This window comes from Nomascus leucogenys, chromosome 8 (assembly GCF_006542625.1).
Source record: "Nomascus leucogenys isolate Asia chromosome 8, Asia_NLE_v1, whole genome shotgun sequence".
Classification (NCBI taxonomy): Eukaryota; Metazoa; Chordata; class Mammalia; order Primates; family Hylobatidae; genus Nomascus; species Nomascus leucogenys.
This window is the reverse complement of record NC_044388.1, coordinates 16,689,518-16,709,178: the sequence shown is the minus strand read 5'-3', so window position 1 is coordinate 16,709,178 and position 19,661 is coordinate 16,689,518. Positions and strand designations below refer to the sequence as shown.

The window sequence follows — 19,661 nt, the reverse complement described above, 5'->3', positions numbered from 1 at the left end:
AATCTTCCTTCTTTCCCTCCTGCCTGTCCCCTCAGTCCCAACCCCAAGCATCGATGAGTCTTTCTAATCTTTCTTTTCTGCAGACCCTTTTAACCTCTCCCCTCCTCGCCAGGCTGAGCTAGGTCCCAATTCTTCCTCAGCCTCCTCTCCTCCACCCTATAATCCTTTTATCACCTCCCCTCCTCACACCTGGTCCGGCTTACAGTTTCCTTCCGTGACTAGCCCTCCCCCACCTGCCCAGCAATTTACTCTTAAAAAGGTGGCTGGAGCTAAAGGCATAGTCAAAGTTAATGCTTTTTCTTTATCCCAAATCAGATAGCATTTAGGCTGTTTTTCATCAAACATAAAAACCAAGCCCAGTTCATGGCTCGTTCGGCAGCAACTCTGAGATGCTTTACAGCCCTACACCCTAAAAGGCCAAAAGGCCGTCTTATTCTCAATGTACATTTTATTACCCAATCTGCTCCCGACATTAAATAAACTCCAAAAATTAAATTCCGGCCCTCAAACCCCACAACAGGATTTAATTAACCTCGCCTTCAAGGTGTACAATAATAGAAAAAAGTTGCAATTCCTTGCCTCCACTGTGAGACAAACCCAGCCACATCTCCAGCACACGAGAACTTCCAAACGCCTGAACCGCAGCAGTCAGGTGTTCCTCCAGAACCGCCTCCCCCAGGAGCTTGCTACACATGCCGGAAATCTGGCCACTGGGCCAAGGAATGCCTGCAGCCCGGGATTCCTCGTAAGCCACGTCCCATCTGTGTGGGACCCCACTGAAAATCGGACTGTTCAACTCACCTGGTAGCCACTTCCAGAGCCCCTGGAACTCTGGCCCAAGGCTGACTCCTTCCCAGATCTTCTTGGTTTAGTGGCTGAAGAGTGACGCTGCCCGATAGCCTTGGAAGCCCCCTAGACCATCACAGATGCTGAGCTTTGGGTAACTCTCACAGTGGAGAGTAAGTCCGTCCCCTTCTTAATCAATATGGAGGCTACCCACTCCGCATTACCTTCTTTTCAAGGGTCTGTTTCCCTTGCCTCCATAACTGCTGTGGGTATTGATGGCCAGGCTTCTAAACCTCTTAAAACTCCCCAACTCTGGTGCCAAGTTAGACAATACTCTTTTAAGCACTCCTTTTTAGTTATCCCAACCTGCCCAGTCCCTTATTAGGCTGAGACACTTTAACTAAATTATCGGCTTCCCTGACTATTCCTGGACAACAGCAACATCTCATTGCCGCCCTTCTTCCCAATCCAAAGCCTCCTTTGCGCCCTCCTCTTGTATTCCCCCACCTTAACCCACAACTATAAGATACCTCTACTCCCTCCTTGGTGACCGATCATGCATCCCTTACCATCTCATTAAAACCTAATCACCCTCACCCCACTCAATGCCAATATCCCATCCCACAGCACGCTTTAAAAGGATTAAAGCCTGTTATCACTCACCTGCTACAGCATGGGCTTCTAAAACCTATAAACTCTCCTTACAATTCCCCCATTTTACCTGTCCAAAAACCGGACAAGTCTTACAGATTAGTTCAGGATCTGCACCTTATCAACCAAATTGTTTTGCCTATCCACCCCGTGGTACCAAACACATATACTCTCCTATCCTCAATTCCTCCCTCTACTACCCATTATTCTGTTCTAGATCTCAAACATGCTTTCTTTATGATTCCTTTGCAACCTTCATCCCAGCCTCTCTTCGCTTTCACTTGGACTAACCCTGACACCCCTCAGTCCCAGCAGCTTACCTGGGCTGTACTGCCGCAAGGTTTCAGGGACAGCCCTCATTACTTCAGCCAAGCTCTTTCTCATGATTTACTTCCTTTCCATCCCTCCGCTTCTCACCTTATTCAATATATTGATGACCTTCTTCTTTTTTGCCCCTCCTTTGAATCTTCTCAACAAGATATACTTCTGCTCCTTCAGCATTTATTCTCCAAAGGATATCGGGTATCCCCCTCCAAAGTTCAAATTTCTTCCCCATCCGTTACCTACCTCAGCATAATTCTTCATAAAAACACACGTGCTCTCCCTGCTGATCGTGTCCGATTAATCTCCCAAACCTCAATCCCTTACAAAACAACAACTCCTTTCCTTCCTAGGCATGGTTAGTGCAGTCAGAATTCTTACACAAGAGCCAGGACCGCACCCTGTAGCCTTTCTGTCCAAACAACTTGACCTTACTGTTTTAGCCTAACCCTCATGTCTGCATGCAGCAGCTGCCACTGCTTTAATACTTTTAGAGGCCCTAAAAATCACAAACTATGCTCAACTCACTCTACATTTCTAATAACTTCCAAAATCTATTTTTTCCCTCATACCTGACGCATATGCTTTCTGCTCCCGGCTCCTTCAGCTGTACTCACTCTTTCTTAAGTCCCACAATTACCATTGTTCCTGGCCCGGACTTCAATCTGGCCTCCCACATTATTCCTGATACCACACCTGACCCCCATGACTGTATCTCTGATCCACCTGACATTCACCCCATTTCCCCATATTTCCTTCTTTCATGTTCCTCACCCTGATCACGCCTGATTTGTTGATGGCAGTTCCACCAGGCCTAATCGCCACACACCAGCAAAGGCAGGCTATGCTATAGTACAAGCCACTAGCCCGCCTCTTAGAACCTCTCATTTCCTTTCCATCGTGGACATCTATCCTCAAGGAAATAACTTCTTAGTGTTCCATCTGCTATTCTACTACTCTTCAGGGATTATTCAGGCCCCCTCCCTTCCCTACACATCAAGCTTGAAGATTTGTCACCACCCAGGACTGGCAAATTAGCTTTACTCAACATGCCCCGAGTCAGGGAACTAAAATACCTCTTAGTCTAGGTAGACACTTTCTCTAGATAAGTAGAGGCCTTTCCTACAGGGTCTGAGAAGGCCACCGCAGTCATTTCTTCCCTTCTGTCAGACATAATTCCTCAGTTTAGCCTTCCCACCTCTATACGGTCTGATAACAGACCAGCCTTTATTAGTCAAATCAGCCAAGCAGTTTTTCAGGCTCTTAGTATTCAGTGAAACCTTTATATCCCTTACAGTCCTCCATCTTCAGGAAAAGTAGAATGGACTAAAGGTCTTTTAAAAACACACCTCACCAAGCTTAGCCACCAACTTAAAAAGGACTGGACAATACTTTTACCACTTTCACTTCTCAGAATTCAGGCCTGTCCTTGGAATGTTACAAGGTACAGCCCATTTGCGCTCCTTTTTATTAGGCCCGAGTCTCATTCCAGACACCGGACCAACATAGACTGTGCCCCCAAAATCTTGTCATCCCTACTATTTTCTGTCTAGTCACACTCCTATTCTCCATTCTCAACTACTCATACACGCCCTGCTCTTGTTTACACTGCCGTTTAAACTGTTTCTCCAAGCCATCACAGCTGATATCTCCTCATGCTATCCCCAAACTGCCACTCTTAACTCTTGAAGTAAATAAATAATCTTTGCTGGCAGGACTATGCTGAATCTCCTTAGGCACTCTCTAATCAGATGTCCTGAGTCATCCCAATTCTTAGACCTTTTATACCTGTTTTTCTCCTTCTCTTATTCCATTTAGTTTTTCAATTCATACAAAACCATATCCAGGCCATCACCAATCATTCTATACAACAAATGTTTCTTCTAACATCCCACAATATCACTCCTTACCACAAGACCTCCCTTCAGGTCTTAATCTCTCCTACTGTAGGTTCCCACACCACCCCTAATCCCGCTTGAAGCAGCCCTGAGAAACATCGCCCATTCTCTCTCCATGCCACCCCCCAAAAATTTTCGCTGCCCCAAATCTAAAACTGATCTAATTACCTGTGCATGCAGCCCCCATCACGACCCTCTCATGCACACCTCCTTAGAGTTGTGAGCCCTTAAAAAGGACAGGAATTGCTCACTCAAGGAGCTAAGCTCTTAAGACAGGAGTCTTGCCAATGCCCCAGCCGAATAAACCCCTTCCTTCTTTAACTTGGTGTCTGAGGAGTTTTGTCTGTGGCTCATCCTGCTACATTTCTTGGTTCCCTGACCGGGAAGTGAGGTAATTGGTGGATGGTCGAGGCAGCTCCTTAGGCAGCTTAAGCCTGCCCTGTGCAACATCCCTGTGGGGGACTCCGACCAGCTCAAGCAACGCCGATCCCGAGAGCGCTCTGGGGTAGGCATTTGCCCCAGTGGGACGCCTTTCCAGGGCAGTGTGTGGCAAGCCCCCATGGAGGATCACCACGGTGGCTGAACACCGGGAAGGTTTTCACCAGTCTGGACATCTAAAACTTACTAAGACTAGTCTTTGAAACTTGCCCACTCCATTTAAGTGGAAGCGTGGCCTGATCATGCATGGCGTGCCTTTATTGGCACTTTGGTTTGGTTTTGACTTGGTTGGAATTGCTTGACAGGACTGGTCTTGGGAACTTGCCCACTCCATTTGAGGGGAAGCGTGGCCTCATCACCCACGGCGTGCCTGTACTGGCACTTTGGTTTTTGTTTTTGAGTTGACTTGGATTGTTTGATACTTTGGTTTTGATTTTGACCTGGCTTGGATTTCTGGATACTCTGATTTTGGTTTTGATTTCGGTTTGGTGCAAACTGCAAAAGTGTGTGTGCCCTTTTTACCTGTTCTTTGTTTTGTGGTGTGCGTGTGGTATGAGTGTGGTGTTTTGTCTCGAAGAAGCATAGGTCAGGCATAAATAAGCCCACGCTACTAGGAGCTATGTTGAAAAATTTCAAAAAAGAATTTAAAGGAGACTATGGAGTACTATGACATGAGGAAAACTTAAAACTTTGTGTAAGATAGACTGGCCAGCATTAGAGGTAAAGTTGGCCATTAGAAGGAAGCCTGGACAGGTCCATTGTTTCAAAGGTGTGGCACAAGGTAACCTGTAAGCCAGGGAACCCAGACCAGTTCCCGTACATAGACACTTGGTTACAGCTGGTTTTAGACACCCCACCCGCAACACACAGTGGTTGAGAGAACAGCAGCATAAGCGGCTGGCAGAGGCAAGGAAAGACCAGCAGAGAGAGAGAAAGGAAAGAGAGAGGAAAAGAGGCAAAGAGAGAGAGGAAAAGAGGCAAAGAGAGAGAGGAAGAGACAAAGAGGGAGTCAAGGAGAAAGAGAGAGAGAGAAAGAGAAAGGCAGAGAAAGAGAAGAAGAGACAGAGGCAAAAGGAAAGTCAAAGAGAGAGAGACTAAGTCAAAGAGAGAAAGAAAGAGAGAGATATACAAGTAGTTAAGAAAAAAAGTGTACCCTATTCTTTTAAAAGCCAAGGTAAATTTAAAACCTATAAATTGATCATTGAAGGTATTCTCCACAACCCTATGACACTCCAATACCACTTCGTTGTCAGTGTAAACAAGAGCGTATCCCGAAAGCACTGAGGCCTTCCTAACAAAAATCCTTAATCCAGTAACGCGCAGATGGCCCAAATGCATTCAATCTGTAGCTGCAACTGCTTTGCTAACAAAAAAAAAGTAAAAACAATAACTTTTAGAGGAAACCTCATTGTGAGCACACCTCACCAGTTCAGAAGTATCCTAAAGGAAAAAAAAAAAAAAAAAGAAAGAAACAAAAAGGGGGGGTGGAATTTATATAAAAAGAGTATTATATGGTAAATTCTTGTCCTGAAATAAATTAACTGGTTATTTAAAGAAAGAAATATTTGTAATAAGTCAAAAAGTTGAGGCATGTCGAAGAATTGTCTGTGAAAGTCATGAAAGAAAAAATGTTATAAAAAAGAATTTATGCAAAAAATGTGGTAAAATTTAAAATTAACTAGGCCTTCTGAATTTAAAACTATTTAAAAAAACAGTTTGTATGCAAGGTATATAAGAAAAGTAAAATATACCTTTGGTAAAAGGATTATAAGGAGGCATAAGAATGTACATTTTTACCTACATTAAAAAGTTAAAAAAAATTATTGTTTTGAAGGTTTAAGCAAGTTTTAAAATGTTAATTGTAAAGAAAATTCTGTGCGTAAATATATTAGCTACAGTTAAAGAAGTATCATCCAGTTTTTCTGTGAACTGGACATTAAAGTAAAAGCATAACATGTTTTTCTTAAAGCACCAACCTGCTCTTTAGCAAAAATTACAAAAGGTTAAAAAGAGTCTATAAAATCTTACCTTATGGCCAAACATTAAAAATTAGATAAATATGTCTAGAAGGTTTTATTAAAATTAGGTTTAACATTAATAACACACTAATATAAAGATAAAATTTAGCTTATGTGGTATAAAAATCATACAAGAAGCACTGTTAAATGTAAAATGGTATTTGGCTTTCTTTGGTTTAAAAACTAATAAAAATAGATGCTAAAGGAAATTTCTCAGTAAAAAGGCACTGAGGACTATAAAGTCCACTGTCAAGGTCCCCACATTTAAAACAAAAGGTCGATTTCTTAAAAATTATATAGTTGGTTTATCTTCCACTTTCCTTTCTCTCAAAAACTAAAAGTCTTTTAGCACAGGTACCACCCCTAGAATTTCCGGTAAACCAGCACCAGCCTGAAGATCACGTTCTCATCAAAGGGTGGAAAGAAGAAAAACTCAAGCCAGCCTGGGAAGGACCCTACCTTGTGCTGCTAACCACCAAGACTGCTGTTCATACAGAAAAAAAAAAAAAAAAAAAAGAAAGGATTCATCACACCTGAGTCAAGAAAGCACCACTCTGTCCAGAGTCTTGGACCATAGTCCCAGGGGAAAACCCTATCAAACTACAGCTAAGAAAAATTTAACTCTTTCCATCTATTCTATTACTCCTTCTTCTTTCCTCATTCTATTGCTGACCATCTAGTTATTAACATAACCAAGTCAATTTCTCCGCTTGCCTTGTTATACCCTGTGAGGACTTGCCAAGTCAAAGACAGCTTTCTACTTCAAAAAAGTACTTCTGTCCCTCCTGACTCTCCTCAGACTGGGCATTAGTAAACTAGGACCATTTAATCCAGGGAGATTTTGATAAAGACCCCAGTGCCAACCAGGAATCTTGCCCCCCGATGTAGAGCTTTCATGCCATAGTTGGTCCAACATTCTGTGGACCACTAAAGAGCAAGGATGGACTGCCCCAACCAGTTTTTGTAATTTCCTAAAATCATACATTCATTTTACTAGAGGATCATGGAAGTTAAAGACTTAAAACAAACTTTAGCAATTAAGACAGGATACCAAGATGCAAATGCCTGGTTAAAATGGATCAAATATTCCATCTGCACATTAAACAAAAGCAATTGTTATGCTTGTGCACATAGCAGGCCAGAGGCCCAGATTGTCCCCTTTCCACTAAGGTGGTCCTCCAGTTGACCAGGTGTAGGCTGCATGGGAGCTCCTTTCCAGGATTCGACAGCCTGGAGTAATAAGTTGTGCCAAGCTCTCTCTGCTATATCCCAAAGTCTGGCACCCTGCGGGTCAGCCCCCAAGGGCCATCCAGCCTCCATCTCCCAACACTAATTTCACTTCCTGTCTCTCACGACAAGGAGGAAACTTAGCGTTCCTTGGAGACCTGAAAGGATGCAGTGAGCTTAAGAATATTCAAGAGCTTATCAATCAGTCAGCCCTTGTTCATCCCCGAGCAGATGTGTGGTGGTATTGTGGTGGACCTTTACTGGGCACTCTGCTGAAGAACTGGAGTGGCACTTGTACTTCAGTCCAATTGGCTATCCCTTTCACAGTGGCATTTCAAAAACCAGAAGGAAAAAAGTAAGACATCACAAAGCGAGAGAAGCCCCTTATAGGTCTCTCGACTCTCATGTCTGTTTAGACACAATTGGAGTCCCATGAGGAATACCAGATCAATTTAAAGCTTGAAATCAAATGGCTGCAGGATTGAGTCAATATTTTGGTAGGTGACAGTTAATAAAAATGTAGATTAGATAAATTACATCTATTACACCAACAGCAATGAGCTTTTCACGAGTTAAAAGAAAAACTCATGTCGGCCCCAGACCTGAGGCTACATGACCTGACAAAACTCTTTACACTCTATATGGCAGAAAGAGAAAAAACGGCAATTGGAGTTTTAACCGACTGTGGGGCCCTGGCCAAGGCCAGTGGCCTATCTCTCAAAACAACTAGATGGGGTTTCCAAAGCCTGGCCCCCAGGTCTAAGGGCCCTAGCAGCAACCACCCTGTTAGCACAAGAAGCAGATAAACTAACCCTTAGGCAAAACCTGAATATAAAGGCCCCTCATGCTGTGGTAACTTTAATGACTACCAAAGGACATCATTGTTAAGAAATGCTAGATTAACCAAGTACCAAAGCTTGCTATGTGAAAATCCCCACATAACTATTGAAGTTTGCAACACCCTAAACCCCACCACCTTGCTCCTGGTATCAGAGAGCCCAGCTGAACATAACTGTCTAGAGGTGTTGGACTCAGTTTATTCTAGCAGGCCCAACCTCCAAGACCATCCTTGAACATCAGTAGACTGTGAGCAGTACATGGACGGGAACAGCTTCGCCAACCCCTGCAAATTGACTCTGAAGAAGACGACAAGCCCTTCTCTAGTCACACCCGGAAGCTGACTGGTCCACGCACAGCCGAAGCATGAGAAAACTCATCGCGGGACTCATTTTCCTTAAAATTTGGACTTTTACAGTAAGGACTTCAACTGACCTTCCTCAGACTGAGAACTGTTCCCAGTGTATACATCAAGACACTGAGGTAGGACAAAAGGTTGCTACGGTCCTATTATTTTATGGTTATTATAAGCATACTGGAACTCTAAAAAGAACTTGTTGTATAATGTTATTCTATACAAGGTATGTAGCCCAGGAAATGACCAACCTGATGTGTGTTATGACCCATCTGAGCCTCCCATGACCACAGTTTTTAAAATAAGATTAAGAACTGAGGACTGGTGAGGGCTCGTAAACGATACGAGAAAAGTGCTAGCCAAAACAGAAGAAAAAGGGGTGCCCAAACAAGTCACCTTGAAATTTGATGCCTGTGCTGTCATTAATAGTAACAAGTTAGGAATAATGTGTGGTTCTCTTAATTAGAAAAGAGGCTATATAGCAGAAAATAAGTATATCTGTCATAAATTAGGACTGTGTGGAAATAAATGTAAATACTGGTCTTGTGTCATTTAGGCCACTTGAATAAAAAAAAATGAAAAAGATCCAGTCCACCTTCAGAAAGGAAAAAATGGCCCTTCCTGTACTAAGGGACAATGTAACCCCTTAGAGCTAGTAATAACCAATCCCCTTGATCCTCATTGGAAAAAAAAGGAGCATGTGACCTTAGGAATCGACGGGGCTGGACTGGATCCTCGAGTAAATATCTTGGTTTGAGGAGAAGTTTACAAATGCTCTCCTGAGCCAGTGTTTCAAACTTTCTATGATGAACTAAATGTGCCAGTACCAGAAATTCCAGGAAAAAACAAGAAATTTGTTTTTGCAATTAGCTGAGCATGTAGCCCAGTCTCTCAATGTCACTTCATGTTATGTATGTGGAGGAACTCTAATAGGAGATCAATGGCCATGGGAAGCCCGAGAATTAGTACCTACAGACCCAGTTCCTGATGAATTCCTGGTTCAAAAGAATCACCCTCATAACTTCTGGGTCCTAAAAGCCTCAATTATTGGACAATATTGCATAGCTAGAGAAGGAAAAGAATTCACTCACCCCATAGGACGACTTAGATGTCTAGGACCGAAACTTATAATGGTATCACAAAAACAGTCATTTGGTGGAGTTCAAATCACACAGAGAGAAATCCATTTAGTAAATTCCCAAAGTTGCAAACCGTGTGGACCCACCCGGAGTCCCACTGGGACTAGACAACCCCCACTGGATTATACTGAATACGTAGGCATAGAGCTTAGGCCAAATTACCTGACCAGTAGGCAGGTAGTTGTGTTATTGGCACTATTAAACCATCTTTTTCCTACTGCCCATAAAAACAGGCGAACTCCTGGGCTTCCCTGTCTATGCTTCCCCCAAAAAGAGAAGCATAGCTATAGGAAATTGAAAAAATAATAAATGGCCTCCTGAGAAAATCATACAATATTATAGGCCTGCTACTTAGGCACAAGACGGCTCATGAGGATATCAGACACCCATTTACATGATCAACCAAATCATACGGTTACAAGCTATCTTAAAAATAATCACTAATAAAACTGGCAGAGCCTTGACTATTCTGGCCCAGCAAGAAACTCAGATGAGAAATGCTATCTATCAAAATAGATTAGCTCTCGACTACTTGCTAGCAGCTGAAGGAGAGGTCTGTAGGAAATTTAACCTTACTAATTGCTGCCTACACATAGATAATCAAGGGCAAGTAGTTGAAGACATAGTTAAGAGATATGACAAAACTGGCACATGTGCCTGTGCAAGTGTGGCATGGATTTGATCCTGGGGCCATGTTTAGAAAATGGTTCCCAGCACTAAGAGAATTTAAAACTCTAATAATAAGAGTTATAATAGTAATAGGAATCTGCTTACTGCTCCCTTGTTTGCTATCTATACTTCTTCAAATGATAAAAAGCTTCATCGCTACCTTAGTTCACCAAAATGCTTCAGCACAAGTGTACTATATGAATCACTATGAATCTGTCTTGCAAGAAGACACAGGTAGTAAAAATGAAAGTGAGAACTCCCACTATTGAGTGAGAGTCTCAAAGGAGGGGAATAAGGGAGGAGCCACCCCTCATATTGTCTTATGCCCAATTTCTGCCTCCAAAGAAAGAAAAAGTAAAAACTAAAAGGCAGAAATGAAATCCACAAGCAGACAGCCCCACGCCGCGCCCTAGGGCTGGTAGTTAAAGATCGACCCCTGACCTAATCAGTTATGTTATCTATAGATTACAGACATCGTATAGCAAAGCACTGTGAAAATCCCTGTCCTGTTTTGTTCCAATCTAATTACTGGTGCATGCAGCCCCCAGTCACGTACCCACTGCTTGCTCAATCCATCACGACCCTCTCACGCGCACCCCCTTAGTTGTGAGCCCTCAAAAAGGACAGGAATTGCTCACTCGGGGAGCTCGGCTCTTGAGACAGCAGTTTTGCCGATGCCCCTGGCTGAATAAACCCCTTCCTTCTTTAACTCGGCGTCTGAGGAGTTTTGTCTGCGGCTCGTCCTGCTACACCACCATGTCATACGTGTCCCAAGATATGTGCAACCCATCCCCCACTGCAAATTGGCAGGGCTATTACAAGCACTCTCGTGGGGAGGAAATATCCCTTCAAACAGCAGAGCTCCCAGTTATTGCCCCAGGAGGGAAAGGTGCAAGTGACTTTAACTGATAGAATTTGAGATTCAAGATTTACCTTAAGCTATCCAACCTCATACCTGGTTTCAGGCTGATAAGTGGAGTTAAGTGGAAGTCCTCCAAACTCTGGTCTTACAATTAGTATGGATCAAAGGAGGTGATGACTAACAGAATCTCATTTTTAGAGTCAAGAAAAACTCTTAGCCAGTATGAGTGCTTAACTCCTTTAGGAGGCCAATTGGCCTGAGCCCAGCCGTCAGGTACGTGTGGATAAATCATCAACACGTGAGAAATCATCTTATTTATATAGATCTCCAAATAAATTGCTGCCATAAACATTTATTTTAGGGAACCAGGGTGGGTCTAAACGGATCAATCTCATTCAGCCTTACCCTCACTGTCAGGAGTCTGTTCTGGACACCTGTCCCTCCTGCCCTTCTTGGTGAAAATGAAGGGAGGTTGCCCCACCCTGGTTCCTGCAGAGGCCCCTTTCTTTAGACCATCTAATCCTAGTCCCCACCCTTTCCTCTCAATTCCTAATTTATAAATACCAAAGGTTCCAAAATTCCTGATGAAATTTCTCCAAAATGGTGGAAGCAAAACTGCACACAACATTTCCATCCAGGTCTGGCCAAAAATGAGGAGATTTGGAGATTATTTTAAACTATCTCAAAATTTCTGTTGCTTATCCATATACAACTACAAAATCAATTCAGCCTGTATTTATTGTGGTGCGGAAAGAGCAGAAGCAGGAGTGGAGATCCCAGCTGAGTAAGTATGCAGGTGAGATCCACTCTGACCTCCAGATCCCTTTCTGTTGGACACATATAACCAGTCCACGGACACCCCCATCATCCTTTTGTGTAATCTGGCTTCCCCTTAATTGCACCACCGGAGGCTTTACTCAGTCCCATCTGACTGTATGGTTGTGGGAAACAACCTCTCTACACCATGATCCCACCCTGACCAGAAGCGGCCTTGATGCAGACTCTGCAGCCTCCCACATCCTCACCGCAGCAGCTTTGGCCTCTCAGGAGGTATCTTCCATGGTTACTTCTGCCTAGCCAGAATGGGCAAAAGAGCCCGAGTGTGGATTGAACCATTCCAGGTCCTCCTGGACCTGTGAGGGAGTGGAAAACATTTCCGACCCCCTGGGAAAGGTGCTTTCATCCTAACAGCTGCCAACACCCTATCTTCTCACCCCCTCCCCATAACTTGCCTGGTGAGTGGCGCCTGCTTAGACCTTACTGAACCGTGAGAGCTGTGGCCTTCCTGGGGCCATTTCCAGACCAGGGAAGCCAATCTGAGCACGCGGGTTGGTTGCCAGCCTGGGGAAGCCGCCCGCTAAGAGGGAATTCTCAACCGCGAGCGGCACAGCCAGGTAGCAGAGCCCCCCGCCCCCGTTGGCGGGAGAAGAAAGTCTGGGGAAGGAGAACATCCCTTAGGCCACCCACCCCAGGACGAGGGGGCTCGGACGAGACAGTCTGTCCCCCAAGGCGCGGGGGTCCCCCTGGAACCTCCAAGCCCATCCCATTGACGAAGTAACCGCCCGCTGGAGGCCGAAAAAGGGTTCCTCGAGATGATCTTTTTCAGTCATCAAGGACAATTCTCTCGCTTATAACCGCCTGGAGTTGTCCCAGTAAGCAGTAAGCAGGTACTTCCATTGTCCCATTACTTACTCCGATGAAGGCGTGTGAACACACACACACACTCGCACACACACGCACACAAGCGCGCGCGCACACACACACGCTCACACACACACTCGCACACACACACGCTCAGCACGCGTCGCCCGGGGATGAGATCCGAGCGCGGCACAGGAGGGAGCCCGGGGCTCCCGGAGCCTCCTGGCTCCGGCAGACAGACGCGGGTGCCCAGCCGAAGGTGCGCCTGGCGCGGCTCCGGCCCGGACGACCCCGCGGACTCCGCTCACCTTAATGTTGCCGAAGACCGAGCGGGCACAGCGGCCGGCTCGGCTAGTAGAGGCGTCGCTGCCCTGGGACGCGCCGAGCTTGGGCAGGAGCCCCATGGCTGCGGGCGGCTGGCCGGGCGCGGAGCTGCGCGGGGACGGCCGGCCCGGGGCTGGGGACCTGGCGCGCGGGGTCGGGGCGCCTCGGGCTGGAGCGGCCGGGCGGGTGAGAGGCGACCGCGGCGGCGGTGGTCAGAGGAGATTCGCGGAGCGGAAACTGAGCCAGCGAGTGCGCGCCCAGAAGTTTTTATAAGTGGCCGCCGCCGATGATGAAACGCGCTCTCCCTCCTCCCTCTTTTCCTCGGGTGTCAAAGGCGCTGCGAGCCCCCGCCCCGCCGCCGCCGCCGCCGCCCCTCCAACAGGTGTGACGCCGCAGCGACCCGCGAGGCTTGACTGCCCCGGAGAAGATCCCGCCTGCCAGGAGGCGGAGAGGGAGGGAAGGAGGTGGCGGGCCCAGGGAGGGGAGGTGAGGGCTGTGGGGGGGGGCAGGAGGCTGCAAGGGGGTGGAGGCTCCTGGGGACTGGCGAAGAGAGGGTAGGCGAAGCGAAGGTGGGTGACTGGAGGGGATGGAGAAAGAGTTGGCAGGGCTGGGGGGCAGGAAGGCTGGGATATGAGGCGGCCCGAGGCGGGCGCTGGAGGGGCCAACGTGAGCAGGGGGATGGAGGGGAGCCCCGGCACCCCTCCCGACGCTCTTGGGGAGATTTACGGAGCCAGTCTCTGCTTGTTTGCACTCGCAGAAAACCTGGGCCCTCAGTTCCGGTGATGGCTCTGAGACTCGCTGCAGCTCTGTTTGTGTTGAGGACTGATTTATATTTAAACTGCTCTTTGCGCTGGAGAGGGGGCTGGGTAACAAGGTGAAAAGGTGGGGGCTGGGCCCGAAGTCTCTGGACCTGAGCCAAGGTAAACTACAGGGGCTGTCAAGTGTCAGCATGGCTGGGTCTGGCCTGGGGTGCTGGGGAGAGGGGGAGAGGGGGTGGGGGGTGTGGACAAATAGGACGCACCCCACTGACCTCCTTCTCAGTGCTGGAATGAATAGTGGGTTTATTTTTTTCCCCAAGATTGTCTACCACCAGGATTCCAAGCGCTGAGAAGAGACAGTGAGGCTTCTCAAGGGAAGGATAAGAAGGTTCTTCCAAAAGCAGCTGCAGTGAGGAATCCCACTCTGGAGGCGTTTTTCCAGCTCCCTCATTCCTGTAGTCCCGTGCAGAGGGAACCTCTCCAAGCCCACCCCAAACCCAGGAAAAGATGCCGTCAATATCCAGGAGGCTTTGGCTAAGACAAAGGCCACAGGATAGATGGACCACATAGGCTTCTTATTTCTACCCAAGACCTGATACCTTTCTGGGCCTGGTCTGGCCTGGCCTGGGCTTGGGGGCTTCTATCCACCTGCGACCCAAGGTCCCTGGACACGGCAGCATTCCAAAGATGTTGAACAGTGGGCAGCCTCTGGCCACTTCACTCAGCCACAGAGAGAGGTACATCCTGACAGGCTTTCCACAGCCCTGTAGCAGCCCCAGCCCCAGAGCAGGCATGAATTCCAGGTCCCATCTGTCCACTGGGAGAATATGGCACAGAAGGACAGATACCAGAGTGGAGCACTTAGTGTGTGCTGGGCATACCAGGCCCTCTGCTGAGCACCCACATGCATGATTTCATGAAGGCCCAACGTTAGCCCTACAGGTATAGGTACTGATGGAGTCTGGATTCCACAAACAAGGATGCTAGAGCAGTTGGCTAAGAAAGCTGTCTGAAAGCCACACAGCTAGCAAGTGGTGGAGCTGGACCCTGAATTCAGCCTTGTCTGACTCCAAAGCCCAGACTTGAAGCACTGTGCCTTCTGATAAGTTGTCTAGTCCAACAGCCCCATTTTGCAAGTTGAACCAAACAGGGACCAGAAAACCCCCAGGTCAAGGTCACAGCACCTTAGGGCTACCATGCCTGGAGCTTCTTTCTCAAACCCTGAGGCCTCACTGTGATCCTCTGGTAGAACCTCTGGGAGGATCAGCCTCTCCAGCCCTCACCTAGTCCTGTTCCATTAACCTGGCCCTCTGCCTCCCATCAGCGCCAGCATCATCTCCAAAGGAAAAGCCTATTCAGAAATGCTCACAGATGCTTATCTTCCTTCATTGACTTTTACTGGGTGGAGTTCAGCGAAATGTAATGGAGAGCCAACCAAAATGACTTAAATGAGATTTATTTGTCTCTCAATAATTAGAAGTCTGCTAGTAGGTAGTCCGGGGTCATGACCTAGGCCCTTCAAGATTCCTTAGCCTGTGGTTCCCATCCCCATGGCTGGCTCATTGTCACAAGATGGCTGTTCCATCTCCAGCCTCCTCTCCTAATTCCAGGAAAGACGTGAAAGACAGGAAACAGAAAGGGGGCATGCTTACATCAAGGGAGCAAATCTCTCCCTTGCGTGCACAGTTGCTTTTCCTTAAGTCTTCTTGGCCAAACCTGGGTCACATAGCTACCCCCTGCAAAGGAGCTAAGAAGTATAATTAACACTGTTGCTGTCCTCTGAACAAAATTGGGGTTTTATTAGGGAAAAAGGGAGAAATAATATTGTTTTTTACATTTTCAACACCTACACATGGAGGAACCCATTTCCTTTCAAGAGCACTCCCAGAGTCGGCCTCCCAGACTTTCCATCCTTAAATTTCAGTAAATATTTCCTAGCACTGAAAAAATACAAAAAAACAGGCTGGGCACGGTGGCTCATGCCTCTAATCCCAGCACTTGAGGAGGCTGAGGCGGGGGGATCACTTGAGGTCAGGAGATTGAGACCATCCTGGCCAACATGGTGAAACCCCTTCTCTACTAAAAATACAAAATTAGCCAGGCATGGTAGCAGGTGTCTGTAGTTCCAGCTGCTTGAGAGGCTGAAGCAGGAGAATTGCTTGAACCTGGGAGGCAGAGTCTGCAGTGAGCCAAGGTCGCGCCAGTGCACTCCAGCCTGGGCCACAGAGCGAGACTCTGTCTCAAAAAAAATAAATAAATACATAAATACATAAATAAATAAATAAATAAATAAAATGATAATTTTTAAAAAAAGCTAAACCACAAGAACATCTCCTGACCTCAAAGACTCTACGGTCTCAGGGTGGGAAACAAGAAGAGAAAGTGTGGCTGTGATGTAGGAAGAAAGCTATTGTGCACAGCTGCTATGGGAGCATAGAAGTGGGGCCCTAATTCACCTTGGACAGCAGGAAGACTTCTAGTAGGAGGTGACTGTCAAGCTGATCCCTAAGAACTAGTAGGATCGAGAGGATTAGGGTAAAGAGGGTAAACCTACTCCATGGTTTCAGTCTGGCTGGAGCTCAAGACCAAGCACAGTGGGTATGTGGGTATGAAGCAAAGAGGCTGGGAGTTTAGGTTTTCTCCGCAGCACAATGAGGAGCCGTTAAAGGCTTCTAACCAAGGGTGACCTGGGCTAATTTGCATTTCACATGGACCTCTCTGGCAGCCAGAGTGGAATTGGGTAGTCTGTGGAAGGAATCCCAGGAGCTATGATAAAAGCTGGCATGGCAGCAGTGGGATGGTGGTAGGAAGGAGAGAAAAGCTTAAGAAATGTCAAAGGGAGGTGGCACCCACATATCAGTGAGAGGAGAGATGTTAGTGATGACTCCCAGGATCTGGCTTGGGCAACTAGCATTGGTGATGCCCACTCCTGACAGAGGGGGCCCAGAAGGAGCAGTCGCTATTGAAGGAAGCCAGTGAGTATCCTGGTCGCATTTTGAATTCAAATTTCCCAGACTACACCCAAGTAAAGATCTTCAGGAGTCAGATGGGTATATAGGTCCAGCACTCAGGGTGGACACTGGGCTAGAGATACGGGCTTGGAAATCCCACGTGGAGGTGGTGGTTAAGCCTCAAGAAGGGATGAGTCTCCTAGGGAGACTGTGTTGATGAGAAGTAGGTCTAGGATGGGCCACAGCAATATCAAGGTGGCACAAGGGACGGAGCCAGAGTGGAGGAAAGTAAACCAGGCGAGGAGGTGTTGATAGAGCTGAGGGTACTCTTTCAAAAGGGAGGAGGGTGGGCGCATGGCCAGGCTGCTGAGGAGGCAAGAGAAGGCCTGAGGAGTGGTCACTAGGCTGGCAACGCTAGCATTGAGGAACTTGGCAAGAGTGTCTGCAGCAGGTGATGTGGGCAGGAGGAACTGGAAAGGAGAAAATGCAAATAGAACCCATCAACTGGAAAGGAGAAAATGCAAATAGAACCCATCAACAACTTTCTCAAGGTTGCGGAGGGAAGGAAAAAGACAGGGAGCAGCTGAGCAGCTCCAGGCTCTCCTGTCTGCCTGAATTGTCTCCAGCTGTCTTGGGCCTCCTGCTGGGGCAGTTAAATTCATTCGCACCTCTGGTTTTTGCTCATGCTGTTTCCCTGCCTGCACTGTCGGCCTCAAAATGCTTGGCTTCTACTCTTCAAGGAGTGGTTCATGTTATTATTGCACAGACCTTGTAGTCAGACAAAATTGCTGACTACCTTCGATAGCTTGCTTAACCCACTGGATCTGCGGTGCCTTCTCTTCATGATGAGCTGTTATGAAGTGCATATGAGATGATGCATGGAATGCCTGGAGCATAGTGAGGTCTCAATGCTGGGAAGCTGCTGTTGCTGTGGGGGTTGGTGGTGTTGATGTTATTAAACTGCACTCTAGGTCTTTTCCTCCAACTCAGCTGTAGGCTCTTCAAGGGCAAAGGTTCTGTGTCAATTCTCTTTATATCCCCCCTTTGACCTAACATATCCCGTTGCTCAAAAATGTTTATTAAGTGCTATTAAGCAGAAATGAATTCTAAAAAGGCCCTCGTGACTGGAAAAGGCCTAATTGCTCCTAGACCTCCATGCCACTGTTCTCTCTGCCCAAACCCCGCTCCTTCTGCCCCCTGGAGGCCTCTGGGTTGTCTCTAAGTCTCAGCCTTGTCTCTTCTCATTGGTGGCTGGCCATGAACTTGGTGGGCCACACTGGCCACTCCTGCAGCAGCTGATGAAGCTTCCTTGGCAATTTAGATACCCAAGTGTGATCATGGATTAACTCTCAACAGTGACTGCCTCTCCTGAGTCAGAGGCCATGTTTGCAGCAAGTGCTCCACTGCTTTGTCACAGTGACTGGTGGGGCAGCCTGTTCCTCTGCAAGTCACCCTGACCACTATTTTATGTTTTTATTTAACAGTGCCAACAGTCTCTGCCAGGTTCTAGTAAAAGGTTGATTCTTTTTTTTTTTTTTTTTTTGAGATGGAGTCTCGCTCTGTTGCCCAGGCTGGAGTGTAGTGGCGCCATATTCGCTCACTGGAACCTCTGCCTCCCGGGTTCAAAAGATTCTCCTGCCTCAGCCTCCTGAGTAGCTGGGATTACAGGCATGTGCCACCGCACCCGGCTAATTTTTTTGTATTTTTAGTAGAGACGGGGTTTCACCATGTTGGCCAGGCTGGTCGCAAACTCCTGACCTCAAGGGTTCCACCCTCCTCGACCTCTCAAAGCACTGGGATTGCCAGCGTGAGTCACCGCGCCCTGCCAAGGTTGATCCTTTTAATCCTCAAAACCACTGAATGAGGAAGGTTATTTTCATTAGTTCCATTTTACATGAATTTCAGCAAATATTTCCTAGCACTGAGAAAATACAAAAAAAAAAAAAAAAAAAAACAAACCCAAAAAACAAAAAAATTAGCCACAAGAACATCTCCTGACCTCAAAAACTCTATGGTCTCAGAATGGAAAACCAAAAGGGAAAATGTGGCTGTGATGTAGGAAGAAAGCTATTGTGCACAGCTGCTATGGGAGCATGGAAGAGGGGCCCTAATTCACCTTGGGCAGTAGGAAGACTTCCTGGAGGAGGAGACTGTCAAGCTGGGCCCTAAGAATTAGTAGGACTGAGAAGATTCAGATTAGAAACTGAGGCACAGAGAGGTAAAATAACTTGGTCAGGCCGCATGTGTAGTAAGTGACAGAGCCAGGATTAAAGCCCAGGCAGCCCAGGTACAGAATCTAAGCTGCTGGGAAACTCTTGCTCAAAGGGACTGAGCCACAATATGTGGGCAGACCAAGTCCACCGCCCACCCACAGCATGACTCTTCAGGGTCAGAAGCCTACTTTAGCGCCTCGCCCATCCCTGGCCCCTTGGAAAGCCCTCCCTTTCTCTTCCCCGGGATGCCATCTCAGCAATCCAGGCCACACCCAGCCTGGTGAGTTCTCCCTAAATGAAGGCCTGAGCACAGACTGGGGTCACTGGTGGGCCCTCACTAGATCCATCCCCAAGAACCTCTTTTCTGCTCTTGCTGACTGCACATTCCATTCCTCCAGCATGGCTTTCCACGGCACATACTGCATACCATTCTACCTCCCACCCCCTCTTCCCGCTCAGGACCTGAGGCAGACTTTGCCCTCCTGCCCCCGCCTGAGAAAACGCAGTGTGGCAAGGGAGGGGCACCACAGCACCAGAGTGTCCTCCTGGGACCCCAGCTGCTCTGCATTTTCC

General features: G+C 47.2%; 1 protein-coding gene across 1 annotated transcript in view; it reads right to left on the bottom strand.

Moving 5' to 3' along the window:
* The window catches only part of SLCO2A1 (solute carrier organic anion transporter family member 2A1), a 98,232-nt gene extending 84,986 nt beyond the window's left edge, over window positions 1–13,246 (bottom strand). The window contains exon 1 of the mRNA XM_030816807.1: window positions 13,151–13,246. Coding sequence (XP_030672667.1) covers window positions 13,151–13,246 — 96 coding nt within the window. The remainder of the gene's footprint in view (window positions 1–13,150) is intronic.
* Between the last annotated feature and the right edge of the window lie 6,415 nt (window positions 13,247–19,661).